The 17456-nt window shown below is 38.9% G+C and overlaps 1 protein-coding gene across 1 annotated transcript in view; it reads left to right on the top strand.

Annotated features, from left to right (window-relative positions):
* The window catches only part of exoc1l (exocyst complex component 1 like), a 32095-nt gene extending 15258 nt beyond the window's left edge, over positions 1-16837 (top strand). The window contains exon 3 of the mRNA XM_073067350.1: positions 16303-16837. Coding sequence (XP_072923451.1) covers positions 16303-16572 — 270 coding nt within the window. The 3' untranslated portion in view covers positions 16573-16837. The remainder of the gene's footprint in view (positions 1-16302) is intronic.
* Positions 16838-17456: the final 619 nt, after the last annotated feature.

Genomic DNA, 17456 nt, shown 5'->3' with positions numbered 1-17456 from the left:
GATAGGCAAATGGATGATAGAAAAATAGAGGGCTATGTAGAATGGAATAGTAGGATTGATCTTAGAGCAGGTTAAAAAGTTGGAACAACATTGTACTGTGCTGTAATGTATTGTGTTCTGTTTTTAAGGACCAGCCCTATCCTTTTCTATGATTACCTTGAGAATGATGGAACTAATAGAATTATGGTCTTATGGTGATATGCCTGAGGTTTTCAGTTTTAGTTTTGGTACAGTTTGTGTGTGTGGACACTAGTCTATTTCAACACTTTGCAGTATTCTTAAATCAAAGACAGAGCATTCTAGAAACATTCACCATGTCAGATAGCTTCTGTGAAAGGAGAAACAGAGTTAACTTTTCAGGTTGTACATCCTTTTGGTCTGATAAACAGTCTTCAAATTGAAATATCAGAATCAGATTTAATATCATTGGCATATGTTGTGAAATTTGTTGTTATGCAGCAGCAATTCATTGCAAAACATAATAATAAAAACTGTAAATTATGTGTGAGTGTATACACACACACACACACACACACACACACACACACACACACACACACACACACACACACACACACACACACACACACACACACACACACACACACACACACACACACACACACACTATTGCTAACTAGATTTTATTACATCTTGCCAATATATTGAGATTGCAAATCAAAACACAGAAATAGAATTTTCTGGAAACTCCCAGCAGGTGAGGCAGTTTCTGTGAAAAGAGAAACTGAGCTAATATTAACAGAATGAATAGAATTCAATAGAAGGCATATTGGAGCGAGATATATCAGCTAGTTGAGTGGTGTCAGAGCAACATCTTGTACTTTCCTTAGAAGGTTGGCGTCATTCAATGTCTGTAGTGAGATGCTGAAGATGTTCTATAGGTCAGTTGTGGAGAGCGCCCTCTTCTTTGTGGTGGCGTGTTGGCGAGGCAGCATTAAGAAGAGGGACGCCTCACGTCTTAATAAGCTGGTAAGGAAGGCGGGCTCTGTCGTGGGCAAAGTACTGGAGAGTATAACATCGGTAGCTGAGCGAAGGGCGCTGAGTAGGCTACGGTCAATTATGGAAAACCCTGAACATCCTCTACATAGCACCATCCAGAGACAGAGAAGCAGTTTCATCGACAGGTTGCTATCGATGCAATGCTCCTCAGACAGGATGAAGAGGTCAATACTCCCCAATGCCATTAGGCTTTACAATTCAACCGCCAGGAGTAAGATATGTTAAAGTGCCGGGGTTGATTGTATTTAATGTATTTAAGTAAACTACTTAAGAACTTTTTAAAAGCTATTATTAATGCTTTTTGAGAGAGTGATTTAGATGCATATCATATTTTTACTGAGTTAAGTATTGTATGTAATTAGTTTTGCTACAACAAGTGTATGGGACATTGGAAAAAATGTTGAATTTCCCCATGGGGATGAATAAAGTATCTATCTATCTATCTATCTATCTATCTATCTATCTATCTACTCAACGTCAGGAAGACCAAGAACTGATGGTGGATTTCAGAAGGGGTAAGATGAGAGAACACACACCAGTCTTCAGTGAGGGATCAGAAGTGGAAAGAGTGAGCAATTTCAAGTTCCTGGGTGTCAACATCTCTGAGGATCTATCCTGGTCCTAACATATCGATCCAGTTAGAAAGAAGGCACAACAGCAGCTATATCTCATTAGGAGTTTGAGGAGATTTGGTATGTCACTCACAAATTTCTATAGATGTGTTGTAGAGAGCAATCTAACTCGCTGCATCACCGTATGGGGGGTGGGTGGGGGGTTCTGCACAAGATTGAAATAAGCTGCAAAAAGTTGTGAACTCAGTCAGCTCCATCATGGGCAATAGCCTCTCCAGCATCCAGGACATCTTCAGGAGCGATGCCTCAAAAAGGCAGCATCCATCCTTAAGGACCCCAATCACACACGACATGCTCTCTTCTCAGGGAGGAGGTACAGGAAGCTGAATCACTCAGTGATTCAGGAACAGCTTCTTCCCCTCTGCCATCCAATTTCTGAATGGACATTGAACCCATGAACACTACCACACTACTTGTTTTTCTCTCTATTTCCACTACTCATTTAATTTATATATATGTATGTATTGTAAAAGATTGTAAAAGAATTTTATCAAATTGTACACATCTTCTAAGACTAGGTTAATAATTTTGCCCTTTCTTGTTGTTACCATCAGAGAGATCAGAGAGGAGGTACAGGAGGCTGAAGGCACACACTCAGTGATTCAGGAACAGCTTCTTCCCCTCTGCTATCATATTTCTAAATGGACAATTAATCTATGTGCACTAACTCACTATATTTTGCTCTCTTTTTGCACTGCTTATTTAAGTTAATTTAATATACACTACCGTGCAAAAGTCTTAAGCACATATATATATATATAGCTAGGGTGTCTAAGACTTTTGCCCAGTAGTGTAGTAATTTTATGCATTGCACTGTACCTGATAATACTAATAAACCTGATTCTGATATGGGTCTGTATTGTAGACTGGGAGTGGGAAGGGGGCAGGGAGAGCCGGAATATGGTTGGGAAAAAGGGAAGGGAATGGGAAGCACCCGTGCCACCTCCCGCCCTGGCAATACTTCTCTGCCACCTGTTCCACAACCCTCCAGTGGTGTTCCTCTATCACCATTCCCAACATCCTGTGCTCCCGCCAGATTTACAATCTCACTCTCTGCTCCACACTGACAAGTACAGTACTGTGCAAAAGTCTTAGGCATCCGAGCTATATATGCGGGGTGATTGATAAGTTTTTGGCCTAAGGTAGAAGTAGTCAATTTTAGAAAGCCTAGCACATTTATTTTTCAACATAGTCCGCTCCTACATTTACACACTTAGTCCAGCGGTCGTGGAGCATACGGATCTTGGACCTCCAGCAAGTGTCCACAGGTGGGTTGATTGATAAGTTCTTGGCCTAATGTAGAGGGAGATGAGTAATACAGCTCTCATTACACATGCAGATGCAGTTCAACTCTTTGAGTGATTATGCAGAAAGTTTGAAATTAATAACTCATCGGGGTGATTGATAAATTTGTGGCCTAAGGTAGAGGGAGATGAGTTATTAACTTTAAACTTTCTGCATAATCATGCAAAGAGTTGAACTGCATGTGCATGTAACAAGAGCTGTATTACTCATCTCCCTCTACATTAGGCCACAAACTTATCGATCACCCCTTGTATATGTGCCTAAGTCATTTGCAGCGTGCTGTATTTATGAATATTTATGTATTAATATTAAACCTGTTAATATTACTCAGTGATACTAAGCATGTTTCTGATTCTGACTCATACAAATTAATTCTGAGGAAATGTTCCACATATCACTGCATAAAAATGCATGCCGCAGCTGGCCTGATTGTGTGTATAATGACACTACCAGAAGAGAGATGGCACCTAATTGTAGCAACCATCACTTTGAATGGATTTCAGCCAATGCTTTAATCTATTTTGAAAGGGTATTATAAAATTGATTTGCAGTTATAATAAAACTTAACCACGGTCTTAATGTCTGCTCTAGTGCAGTGACGCTGATTGAATATAGCTTCTGTTTTTAATATTAATGTTTGTCAATGTACATTTGAATAAGGGAACATCAACTATCCAAGATGCAATTATGTTATAGATGGTGGAAAACAATTCCAAACAGACATTAGTTAGTAAAAAAATCTTTCAGTCGCAAATTCCAGTCAATACTTTTTTTATTTGACCAATTTGTTTACCATGAGAAAGACTTAGAGCTTGGCTAGCGGAAATTTATCACAACGTAAATACTGTTACCAGCTCAGTTAAAACCTGCATGGAAGGCTTAAACAAAGCATCACAATGAAGTTCAAGAAAAGTTATTTGTCTGGATCACCTGTTCTCTTATTCTGAGAACAAAGATTTTTTAAATATTTTCTTTCACAAACCCAAGATATCCCAAAATTCATTCAAATCTGCTACTTTTGAAGTGTTGTACAGAAGAAAATCTCTTATTGAACTTAAAATATAGACAATAAGTCTATATATTCTCCTTTTTCCGCATGCTTATGCATCAGTCTAAGAGCCTCTAAAACATCTCTTCATATTTGTCAATTCTCAAGAAAAAGAAATGTTGACTATACTTTTTTCCATAGATGCTGCCTGGCCTGCTGAGTTCCTCCAGCATTTTGTCTGTTTCTCTTCATATTTGTCTCGACTACCATTCCTAGCAAGACATTCCAGGCACTCAACACTCTGAGTGTAAAAAAAACTCATACTCTCCTTTGGACCATCTCACTAATATTTTATAATTTCACCAATCAATTCAACAGTAATGTAGATCACATCTTAGTGTTCAGAGGGGTCACTTGGGGCTCATTGAACTTCTCACATCAAATGTATGACCTCTAGTGATGGAACCTAGAAAAAGACACCACTCTCTACTCTGTCTATGTCCCTCATAACACTGGACAACAAAGATGTTGCTTCCTGAATACTTTTGGGCGTATCTTATGGATTTTGGACTGCTGTCACTGAAAATCACCATGTAATTTCCCTATTATGTAGCATTTTTTAAAATAATTCCCAATATTTGTTATTCGAATTCATAACTCAAGTCAGAATAACTGATGAAATGTTTAAGGAAGGGCTTCTTTGTTGGGCCACAAATAAAACGGGTCATCAATGATGGGCAACTTGAAGAATCTCAAATGACATCAGAGTAAATCGCATAGAGGTCATTCGAGGATGATGTTGAAAATTTTCTTGGCAACTACAGAGCACCAAACTACATGCATCTGGTTGACAACTTGCTTCAAGAATGCAAAGCAACGAAGTGCAACATGTCTCTAAAGATTAATTTTCTACATTCCCATTTAGACTTCTTCCCTACAAATCTTGGTGTAGTCAGAGACAAGTATGGTGAAAAGTTTCACTAGCATATTGCATTCATGGAGAAACAGGATCAGGGCAAGAGGAATCCATCAATGCTGGCTAATTATTGTCAGATGCAAGCAAGAAGCATCAGACATTGATTACATATGAAAATCATCAACAAAACATTTTTAGCTTAGTAAAGCATTTGCAAAGCATCAGCACCATTGTGCCATTAAACACATTATATTCAATAAAAAATTTCCTTTTTCTCCAATTCCTATGTGATATAAGTAGTTGAAATTATATTTGTGTTCAGTTTCAAGTGGTCCATCATAAACAAAAAAATTCTAAGAAAGCAACATATCCAAAACAATTTGGTGTCTAATATAGGTTGAAGTTCCAGATGTCAGGGATCATGAAATGTGTGAAATTACCATAACTAGAGAGAAGGCTGTTGGGAAACTGAGAGGTCTGAATGTAGATAAGTCACCTGGACCAAATGATGTACACCCCTGAGTTCCGAAAGAGGTGGCTGAAGAGATCCTATTGACATCAGTAATGATCTTTCAAGAATCACTCATTTCTGGGAAGGTTCCAGAAGACTGGAAAATTACAAATGTCACCCCACTCTTCAAGAAGGGAGAGAGGCAGAAGAAAGGAAACTACAGGCTAGTTAGTCTGATCTCAGTGGTTGGGAAGATGTTGAAATCGATTATTAAGGATGAGGTCTCAGGGTACTTGAAGGCACATGATAAAACAGGCCATAGTCAGCATGGTTTTCTTAAGGACAAATCTTTTGTAATTCTTTGAAGAAATCACAAGCAGGATAGACTAAGGAGAATCAGTTGAAGTTAAGTACTGGGAGTTTCAGAAGGCTTTTGACAGAGTGCGATACGTTAGGCTGCTTAACAAGCAACAGGCCTATTCTATTACATGAAAGATTCCCACATGGATAAAGCAGTGATTGATTGGCAGGAGACAAAGAGTAGGAATAAAAGGGAGCCTTTCTGGCTGGCTGCCGGTGACAAGTGTTGTTCCATAGGGGTCTCTTTTGGGACTGATTCTTTTTATGTTCTATGTCAATGATTTGGATGACTTAATTGATGGTCTTGTTGCAAAGTTTGCAGACAATATCAAGACAGGTGGAGAAGAAGGTAGTTTTGAGGAAGTATTTGGAGACAGATTTGAAGAATAGGCAAAGAAGTGGCAGGTGGAATACAGTGCCGGGGTATGGTCATGCACTTTGGTAGCAGAAATGGAAGGGCTGAATCTTTTCTAATAGAGAGAAAATATAAATAACTGAGGTGCAAACAGACTTGGGAGTCCTTGTGAAGAATTCCATAAAGGTTAATTTGTCAATTGAGTCTATGATGAGGAAGACAAATGCAATGATGGCATTCATTTCAAGAGGACTAGAATATAAAGCAAGGGTGGAATGCTGAATCTTTATAAAGTACTGGTGAGCTTTCACTTGGAGTATTATGAGCTGTTTTCACTCTCTTATCTTAGAAAGGATCTGCTGAAACTGGAGAGTGTTCAAAGGAGGTTTATGAAAATAATTCCAGGTTTAACTAGCTTGTCAAATGAAGACCGTTTCATGGCTCTGGGCTTGTATTCACTAGAATTCAGAAGAGTTATGGATCTCATAGAAACCTTTTCAAATGGTGAAAGGCTTTGATAAAGTGAATGTGAAGAGGATGTTCCCTATAGTGGAAGAGTCTATGACCAGAGGACACAGCCTCAAAATAAGGGGCATCATTTTAGAATGAATCTGTGGAATTTATTGCCACAGGCAGCTGTGGAGGCCAAGTCTTTATGCATATTTAAGGCAGAGGTTGATAGATTCTTAATTGTTCAGGGCAGGAAGGGTTGCAGGGAAAAGGCAGGAGGTTATGGCTGAGAGGAAATTTGGATCAGTCATGATGAAATGGTGGAGCAGACTCGATGAGTCAAGTGGCCTAATTCTGCTCCTAAATCTTATGGTCTTATGGCCTAAAACCATCCTGATAAATTTCTTTCAAACCTACAGTATTTCTCAACATTGTGAAAAATGAAAATAGAAAATGATCAACTATTTTTAAACTTTTCCCTTCTTTACCATAGGAGGCACAGAAACACAGTGGCTGACACAATCACTTAACAGTGCCGGTAATCACTGATCTGAGTTCGATTCCTGCTGTCTGTACGGAGTCTGTATGATCCTCCTGTGATCAAGTGGGTTTTCTCCCACAATCCAAGGATATATAAGTTAGTGGGTTGGCATTGGCATTGGCGTTCGAAGAGTAGTGGCACCAGCTGACTACCCTCAGCGTAGTCCTTGGACCGTGCTGGTTGTAGACACTAAGCAATGCATTTCACTGTATGTTTAAGTGTATATGTGACAAATCAAGCTAATATTTACCTGCATAGCTGACTTGCTATATTCAATTTTACATTGTCACACAAAGCAGGGTGTAAGTGAGAATCTTGAAGACAGGAGATTTTGAAAATGCTGGAGATCCAGAGTAACACACAGAGTAAAATGGTAGTGGAACTCAGCAGGTCAGGCAGCATCTATGAAGAGGAAATGCTCAATCAATCTTTCGGGCTGAGACCTTCCAGCAGGACTGGAAAGGAAGGGAGAAGAAGCTAGGAGAATTCCTCTCCTTAGATGCTGCTGAGTAGCTCCAGCATTTTGAGTGTGAATCTTGAACCTCATTTGGATGCTTGACCGGAGAAGGCCACTATATTAATATTCAATGCAACACTCTGTGCAGCAGAGTGTAGGACTGATCATCAAGATTGGAAATACCATTGGTTTTATTTCCACTCCATTCCCAGATGTAAGGAGGCCACTTAGAAACCAAACACATATTGTAGATTAATATTGTAACTTTCCTGTCCTTTTTGCACAATGCCATATCCAGTGGTTCAATCTGTGGTTGAGTCATCTGGAGAACAATGCTTTAGAAAGGCCAGTTTAATCAAGGCTCTTTATCAGGAAATATCTTTCAGTAAGTAGAATTTAATCTGATTTGGAATTTTTCTTCCTGCATTCTGAAAACAATTTATTTTGATTTGCTAATAAAATGCAATTTAGTAAATCTTCCATGAGCCCCAAAGTGGCCCATGTGCACGCTAAGATGTGATCTACATTACATTCATTGTCCAAATTATAAAATATTAGTTAGATAGTAAGTGAATCAATTATGGGGTTAGTACATGTGGTACTAAGTAGGCCAAAGGCCTAATCCTACTTCGAGTTCTCAGCATTTGGAAAATAAACTAACGATCCATATTTCAGTTTGAAGAAACACCTTTAAGACAACAAGATGATAAAACCTGTCCAAATCCACAACAATGAATGAACATTTATCTGTATGTCTGGAATATAGCCATTCTGCCCATCTTACTGTGTCTGTTAGATCACTGCCTCCTGCTTCTATTTTTTTAAATAATCTTCAAATATTTTCTTCCTTATCTTTCTCTGATCGCAAAATCTTCCTGAAATATTAACTTTAAATTCCTGGGTATTGACATATTGCATGACCAGTCCTTGGCCCAACACATAGTGCAATCACAAGAAAAACCTTTCTAAAGCATTGTTCTCCAGATGACTCAACCACAGATTGAACCACTGGATATGGCATTGTGCAAAATGGACAGGAAAGTTACAATATTAATCTACAATATGTGTTTGGTTTCTAAGTGGCCTCTTTACATCTGGGAATGGAGTGGAAATAAAACCAATGGTATTTCCAATCTTGATGATCAGTCCTACAAGAAAAAATCAAAGTCGACTTTCTTATAAAGTTAAACAGGTCCGGTTTGTTACTGAACACTCTAAAGGTACTGTTGAAAATATCCTGCCTTGGTGGTTCGTGGTCTGGTGTGGAAACTTGAAAGGCACAGGAACTTAAGAAGCTGCAAAGAATGGTTGACTCATCCCAATACATCAATGACACTTCCTTTCCATCCACCAGTTGTACCTACAGGAGATACTGCCTCAAGAAGGCATCATCCATCATCAGTGATCCCTGTCAGTCAGGCCTTGCCCCCTGCAACAAGCAGAACCTTCAACAAGTAGAAGGTATTGGCACTGCATGAAGAAAACAGCATCCATCAGCAAAGGTCCTCACTATTCAAGCCATAGTTAACAGCAGGTAGGAGATGCAGAAGTCTAAAGTCCCACAGCACCAGGTTCAAGAGCTTCAGCCATTCGGTTCTTGAATCAATCTGCACAACCCTAATTCACTATGCATAATGACCAATTTGACCACGTTTGCACTTCAATGGACTTTCTTCTGTTTTAATTGTGCTCCTTCGAATGACTTTGTATAATATACGTTTAATTTATGTTTTGTAAATTTATATTTTTATTGCTATAGATAGCAATGGAGACCAAGTTGCTTGGTATATTTAAAGCGGAGTTTGATGGGTTCTTGATTAATAAGGCATCAAAGTTTATGGGGAAAAGGCGGGAGAATGGTGGTGAGAGGGATGATGATGGAATGGCAGAGAAGAGTTGATCGTCGGAATGGCCTAATTCTACTCCTATGTCTTATGGCTTCATGCTCATGATATGGGTAACTATGGGCAATATTCAACATGACAGAAATATACAGAATGAGAGAAAAATCAACTATGGACAGTTTTCAGGTATCAGAATCAGGTTTATTATCGTTGGCCTATGTCATGAAATTTGTTGTTATGTGGCAGCAGTACATTGCAATATATAACAATAAAAACTGTAAATGAAATTAAGAAGAATATATATATTAAATTGATATACATATTTAAAGTTAAATTAGACAAGTATTGCAAAAAGTGAAAATAAAGTAGTGAGGTAGTGTTCATGGATTCAATGTCCATTCAGAAATCTGACGGCAGAGGGGAAGAAGCTGTTCCAAATTCACTGAAATGTGCCGTTAGGCTCCTGTACCTCATCCCTGATGGTAGCAACGAGAAGAGGGCATGTTCTGGGTGATGGGGGTCCATAACGATGGATGTGGCCTTTTCGAGACATTGCTCCTTGAATATGTCCTGGATGTATTGTACAGATCATTTACATCAGGAGCAGTCTATATTGTACATAGAGGAGGGCCAAAGTCTGGACTGACAGAATTTACTTAAACTTCTATAATGCTTACACCTTAACATAATCTCATAAAAAATATACCCCCACAAGTGTAACAGGTTGGGTATGATGGGTAGCTCTGTTGGCTCCACCTATGACCTATCTGCCTCAATCTCACACTTTTATACTTGCTATCTTCCCTCCAGAATCTTAGTCCAGAAACAGGGTCATGACCAGATGTCAATATTTCCTTTTCCATCAGAGATATTGCTTAACACATTAAGTCCCTCCAGCAGGTTGATTTTTGTTATATATATATATATTGCTTCAGTTTCCAGCATCCTCAGCATCATGAGTCTCCTGGAATAAGGGGTTAACATGATATCTGCTCAGCCAGAGAGAGGAAGCAGCAGGAAGTCTCTGGTTTAGCTGATTGCAAAGTAATGTTTCCTCAAGTTGTTTTTCTTCTGCTGGTGGCTACACAGTCCACATCAGATGAGCAAAAGCTGATGAGGTTACTGACCTGAGATGAATGTCTTTCTAATGATTTCATCATTTGACCTCCTGTCTCCAACTCCTGAGCTCACACTGCGGTTTCCTTGTGCAGTTGGAACTTCCACATGCATTCCTCATGGAGAACCCAAACAATCTCTTTCTTTAGTCCTTTATGCTTGAGACATCAGTGTCGTCAAAGCATGGTTAAATGTAAAGGCCTGACAGTTCTTACAAGTTGTTCAATACTTTTAATTTAATTTTAATTTAGAGACACAGCACAGTAACAGGCTCTTCTGGCTCAACGAGTTGGCACCACCCGATTACACCCATGTGACCAATGAACCTACTAACCCATACATCATTGGAACGTGGGAGGCAACCAGACATCCCAGAGGAAACCCACGCAGTTGCGAGGAGAACCTACAAAATTCGTACAGTGGTGGAAATAGAACCCGAGACACTATGTTATGCTAAATGCTAATCTACTGTACTTGAATTGAATTGACTTTATTACTTACATTCTTTATATACATCAGGAGTAAAAATTTTCATGTTACGTCTCCATTCAAATGTGCAATTATAGTAATTTATAATAAATAGTATGTACAACAGGATGGTCAACATAACATTGAAATACAATTGTATCAGCATGAATTAATCAGTCTGACAGAAGAAGCTGTCCCGGGACCTGTTGGTACTGGCTTTTATGCTGTGGTACCGTTTTCCAGATGGTAGCAGCTGGAACAGTTTGTGATTGGCGTGATTCAGATCTCCAATGATCCTTCAGGCTCTTTTTACAAACATGTCTTTAAAAATGTCCTGAATAGTGGGAAGTTCACATCTACAAATACATTGGGCTGCCCTCACCACCCTGCAGAATCCTGCGATTGAGGGAAGTACTGTACCCATTCCAGGCAGTGATTCAGCCAGTCAGGATGCTCTCAGTTGTGCCCTATAGAAAGTTCTTAGGATTTTGGGCCCACACTAAATTTCTTCAACCATCTGAGGTGAAAGAGGCACTAGTGTGCCTTTTTCACCACACAACCGGTATGTACAGACCATGTGAGATCCTCAGTGATGTTTATGCTAAGGAACTTAAAGCTATTTACCCTCTCAACCCCAGATCCATCGATGTCTATAGGGGCTAGCCTGTCTCCATTCCTCCTGTAGTCCACAACCAGCTCTTTTTTTTGTGACGTTGAGTGAACTCAATTTGAGTGCTGGGCAAGTGAATTTGACTAAAATTTGATGCTGATCCTGATTGAACAGTCTGAATTTGGAAATGAGTTTGCTTGAAATGATAAGATTGGAAGTGGAGCTGCATAACATAATAGTCTAACATAAGTGTCTTTAATGCCCTGATGTTCCAGAGATGAATGTAGGTCCAGGTATATGGTGTCTGCTCCTGACCTGTCCTGGCAGTAAGAAAATTGCAATGGATCGAGGTTGTCTGAAAGTCTGGAGTTCATGAGTGCCATGTTTACCCTCTTGAAGCATTTCATGATGGGGGATGTCAGAGCCTCCAGTTAGTCATCATTAAGGCACTTTACCTTGTTTTTCTTAGGTATTGGGATGATAGTAGTTTTCTTAAAGCAGGAGGAAATCTCAGATTGAAACAGGGAAGAGTTAGCAATATCAGGAAAACCTGACACAGGACTCATTGCATTAAATTTCTTCTCAAAGTGAATACGGAAGAACTTAGCTATATTTACTAAAAGCAGTTTATTGACAGACCAACTCATTCAGAATGCTGCTGCTAGACTTATAACCAAAATCTGAATGAGAGAGCATATCATTCCTGTAACAACTACTTTGCATTGGCTTCCTGTATCTTTTAGAATTGATTTTAAGGTTCTCTTACCTGTTGTTTAAGCTCTTAATGATCTGGGACCAGAGCACACCACAGATCCCTTTGGTATTATAATCCTACTCAAGCTCTTAGGTCTTCTTCTGCCAGTCTCTTAAAGTTTAACAATCTCCCTCAAAAGAAAATTGACAGATAAGCTTTTTTGAACTGCAGTCTTAAACTGGAATTTAATACCTAAAACTATAAAGGAGGCAGACTCAGTTGACACTGTTACATGCAAGCTCAAATCCTATTTATTTAACCTTGCTTTTTAACCAACATCATTTTGGCTTTTATTTTCATGTTTATTTTTATTTTTTTATTTTAAGTTCACGTTTGTACAGTACAGTGCACAAGTCTTAGGCTGATATGTATAGCTAGAGTTTTGCACAGTACTGTATTTGTCAATGTGAAGCAGAGAGTATGTTTATGAATCTGGCCAGAGCAAACGAAGGTGGGAATGGCAAGAGTGGAGCACCGTAAGTGTGGTTTGGGTCAGGTGGCAGAGAACGAGTGCTAGGGGCTGGTGGTTGGTATAGGGTGCAGATGAACCCAGCCCTGAGACAGCAGGCAAAGTCATTTGATTCCAAACAGTTGGTTTATTGATCATTGTGGAGTGTCTCTCTGGTGTTTCCTGTTCCCTCCCCTCTCCCTTCCCCTTTTCCCAACTATGATTCCCCTCACCTTGCCCCCTTCCCACTCTCAGTCCACAATAGATATCCATAACAGAATCAGGTTTATCATCACTCATATATGTAATGAAATTTGTTTTTTTTTTTGCAGTTGTACAGTGCAATATGTAAAATTACTACTGTATTATGCCAAAGTCATAGGCACCCTAGTGATATATATATGTGCCTAAGACTTTTACAAAGTACTTTTATCTCATTGTAAAGTACTTTGAACTACATCATCTTTATGAAAAGTGCTCTATAAATAAAGTTATTACAGTTTCAATATATGTTGTTGCAATAAGTTTTTCATTGTACTGATCTATACATTCTTGTGCCCGTTCACATGAAACTAAGCTCAGTTCATCTTGATTTAACTTGATGAAAAAGTCATCCATCAGAGTTATTAACTCTGTTTCATTCCCCTTAGATATTATGTGAGCTTCTGAGTGTCTTTTCCAGAATTTTCTCTCTTTAACTTCCAACAACGATGGTTATTTGCTTTTGAATCATTAAGCACAGAAGTTGTCTTGTACCCTAATTTGTCCATGCAGTTCAAATTGTCTAATGAGCTTAAAATATGTTTGAATTTTGGCCCTATCCCTCAAACCCTTTTGTCTCCATTAACTGTCTCTTAAGTGTTTAACTGTATGTACCTCTACCATTTCCTCTGTCAGCTTATTTGGATGTCTACTAACTTCTGTGTGAAAATCTTGTCTCTGAGGTTCCCTTAAAATCTTTCCCATCTCACCTTAAATCAATATCCCTTAGTCTTAAACTCCCTTGGGAAAAAGACTGTGACTATCCTCTTTATTTATGCCCCTTCATAATTTTTTATGCCACTCTAAAGCCACCCCTCAAACTCCTGAGCTCAGGGAAAAAAAAAGTTCCAAACTATCTAACTTCCAGTCCCACTGTATTAACACTATCCTCAAGCCATGTTCAACTTTTACCGATATCTTCCATTCTCCAATCCAGCGAATGAAGGGGCAGAAGAGCATTGTGTATCAGTTTAAAGTGAAGTAATATGAAGCACCACTTTTTTTGCTGTTCCTGTTTATATTGGAGAAATGCTAACCCATTTTGTACTCTGTGCATGGTATGTGGATGAGGTAGGCAATACACCATTCCCACCACTCTCGGAAAGGAGTTTGTACGTTCTACCCCATGACCAAATGGGCTTTCTTTGTTTGCTGTGGTTTCTTCCCACAGTCCAAAGATGGACCAGTTGGAGGGTTCATTGTTCATTGTAAATTGTTCTATGATTAGGCTGGGGGTTGTTGGGTGGCATGGCTTGAAGGGCCAAAAGGACCTATTCCATGTTATATCTCAATATAAAAACAATTGCATTTTTTAAACTTACACACAAAGGACCTCACACGTAATGCTGGAGGGACTCATCAAGTCCTACAGTATCTATTAAGCAGAACACATTTCGTCTTGTCAGCTACATTTTGTCTTGGCCCATTTGAGTTCTGCCAGCATTTTGTGTGTGTTTCTCTGGATTTCCAGCATCTGTAGAATCTCTTGTGCTTATGCAAGGAACCGCTCTCATTTTGTTCTGTTCAAATAGTGATACAGAATCAGAATCAGGTTTATTATCACTGGCATATGTTGTGAAATGTGTTGTTTTGTAGCAGTATTACAGTATAATACATAAAATGTTACCATAAGTGACAATAAGAACTATATAAAAATAAATAAAGAAATAAGATTCTTAAGATTTTTAAGATTAGCTTTATTTGTCATGTACATCGAAATGTACAGTGAATGCATTGTTTGAATCAAAGCAAATCAGTGAAGATTGTGCTGGGCAGCCCACAAGAGTTGTCACGCTTTCTGCGGCAACAAAACATGCCGGTTACTTACTAACCCTAACACATACATCTTTGGATGGTGGGAAGAAGCAAGAGTATCCACGTGATCATGGGGAAGAGGTGCGAACAGTACAAATTCAAACCTACAGCTGGCAGTGTAAAGCATTGTGCTGACTGCTACGCTACTGTGCCATCTCATGAATTGTTCCGATATCTGATGGCAGAGCTTTAAAGCCACTGTGAATTTAAACATAGCTACAGTCATAGAGTTGTACACTATAGAAATAGCCCCACATCCCACTGTGCCAAGTGAAATTGGCTCCATTGCACATTAAGCAAACTTTTTTTTTCTTTTTTAAATTTATTTATTTATTAAATTTTAGAAAATTACAAGAATAAGAACAAAAATTAAGCAAACTTAATCAGATTTAATCAGTCAGGAACTCTTTTACTTATAATTGACCTGTTGCAGGTCCCACACTGTGCAAGGTGCAGTTACAAACCGCACTATGTTGTATGCGTTTCTATTTTTCAAATATTTTGCCCTTTTCAGAAAGAAAGATCAGGTGAAGAATCAAGACCACATATCTTGTTGGGTCTGCTTGTCCTCATTTAAATTCCCAAAATGCAGTACTTCAAATATGTCAGAGTTAAATTCCATCCACTATATTCAAGATTGTTTAGTGCAGAGGTTCTCAAGCTGGGGTCCACAGTCCCCTTAGTTAATGGTAGGGGTCCATGGCAGAAAAGTGTTGGGATCCCCTAGTTTCATGCCATCTTCAGTACACGAATGTAAAGGCGAACAAAATAATTTTTACTCCAAATCCAATGCATCATCTAAAAAACACAATATGATCATGAACACAATAGAAAAAAACACAATACATAAAAATACATAAGATAGTTTATATTCATAGATTGATTGTATGACCATAAAAATGCTAGACACAAGAATGTCTGTACATACAATGGCTCTGGCAGGAAATGATAAAGTAGTGGTGGTGGGGGAGGCAGGGGGAGGTGTGGAGGGTTGGGTTAGTTGGGCTAGTAGATAGGGGTGTTGATGAACTTTACTACTTGAGGAAAGTAACTGTTTTTAAGTCTGGTGGTTCTGGCATGGATGCTATGCAGCCTCTTCCCTGATGGGAGTGGGACAAACAGTCCATGAGCAGGGCGGGTAGGATCCTTTAGGTTGTTACTACCTGTTTTCAAGCACCCTTCTGTATGCATATCCTGTATGTGCTTGTTGGCGGATAGGCTGGTGCTCTGACGTGACACCAAATTCAAAGCACTAGTGAGAATTATAAGAATTGTCATCTGAAATGGAAACTTGATAGGTTTTATATCATATTACAGCATGAGCATGGAACCATTTTGATAATTCAATGATCGTGCTAAAATACAGTATTGAAATTTGTAACTATTACCTGCATGTTGAGATTAGATTAGTAACTAATGATTTATGGGTCTGATATTATTGTTTCCTACACTGAGAATGAATGTTTAAAAGCCTCTATAACAATTATCCTTGTTGGTTTTCTCTCCTGCAGGATAACCCTCACCTCGATCTACATTTTCAAGCTGTCTACAGCTGGGAAGCCAGCAGCACGGCAGCCAAGTACGCCTTTGTAAGGAGCTTACGAAAAGTGAACAATGTCTACCTGCAAAAGGATATTCAGTTTCTGAACTTTGACGATGATTACATCAAAGAAATGAGTTTCTTTGGAGTCCCGGAGGACACAATGTTGGTAATACAACTGTGCTTACAGGCTTTCAACTGTATCTGCTTGTTGGGTTCTTTGTTAGGAACTTCACCCTAGTATTTTCTGGTGGAATTCCCATTAGTATCATTTAATTCAGTGTTGAAAGTTCTTTTTGCTAAATTACTGAAATGTTACTTCAATAAAATATGCTTTATCATTTCCACCACTACTTTATCATTTCCTGACAAAGTACAGACACTCCTGTGCCTAGCATCACTTTATGGACATTCAATCTGTCTATGTATATAAGCTATCGTATGTAGTTATACTTATTGTGTGTTTTTCTATTGTGTTCTTTATCTTATTGTTTTTTTTTGTTCTGTATCGGATCCGGAGCAACAATTACTTCATTCTCCTATACACTTGTGTACTGGAAATGTCATTGAACAACCTGGAGTCTTGAATCTTGGATCTTCTCACAGCCAAATATTAACCATTCATTGTCTCTAATTGCACTGAAAATTGAAGGCTATATTTTTATAAATCTACAATGCCAAAACTTCCAAGAGGACCACAACCTTGTTGTAGGGTTTGGACGTTTGCATGCCTCAATGACCCATAGTGCTATGCTGTCTGAAGTCAGGGCCTCCTGCTTTGGCCTTTGGTAGGGTCACCCGTGCCAAACAGGTCAAAACGTAGAGGCCAGAATAAGAGTGGTACACCGGTCCTCCAGGTTCAGAGGTTCAGCTCAGAACTACCAACCCTGGTCAAAAAAAGAATTGTTATGGAAATAGCAATAAAGAATCCTTTGTCTGTGTGCGACTGAGGACCCTGAATTACACCTGGGGCACAATAGAGAAGATGACCTAAGACAGACAGAGATAGAGGGCTGCCCTAAACACTAGTGGCATAACAGGCAAATACTCTTATATCAGGACTAAAATCCAGTGATTCTGGTATACAAGTGGCTAGTTACAAAGCTAATTTATTTGTTATGTATC

The sequence above is a fragment of the Hemitrygon akajei genome, chromosome 15, assembly GCF_048418815.1.
Source record: "Hemitrygon akajei chromosome 15, sHemAka1.3, whole genome shotgun sequence".
Lineage (NCBI taxonomy): Eukaryota > Metazoa > Chordata > Chondrichthyes > Myliobatiformes > Dasyatidae > Hemitrygon > Hemitrygon akajei.
Note: the sequence above shows the minus strand (reverse complement) of the source record. Positions and strands in the feature narration are given on the sequence as shown.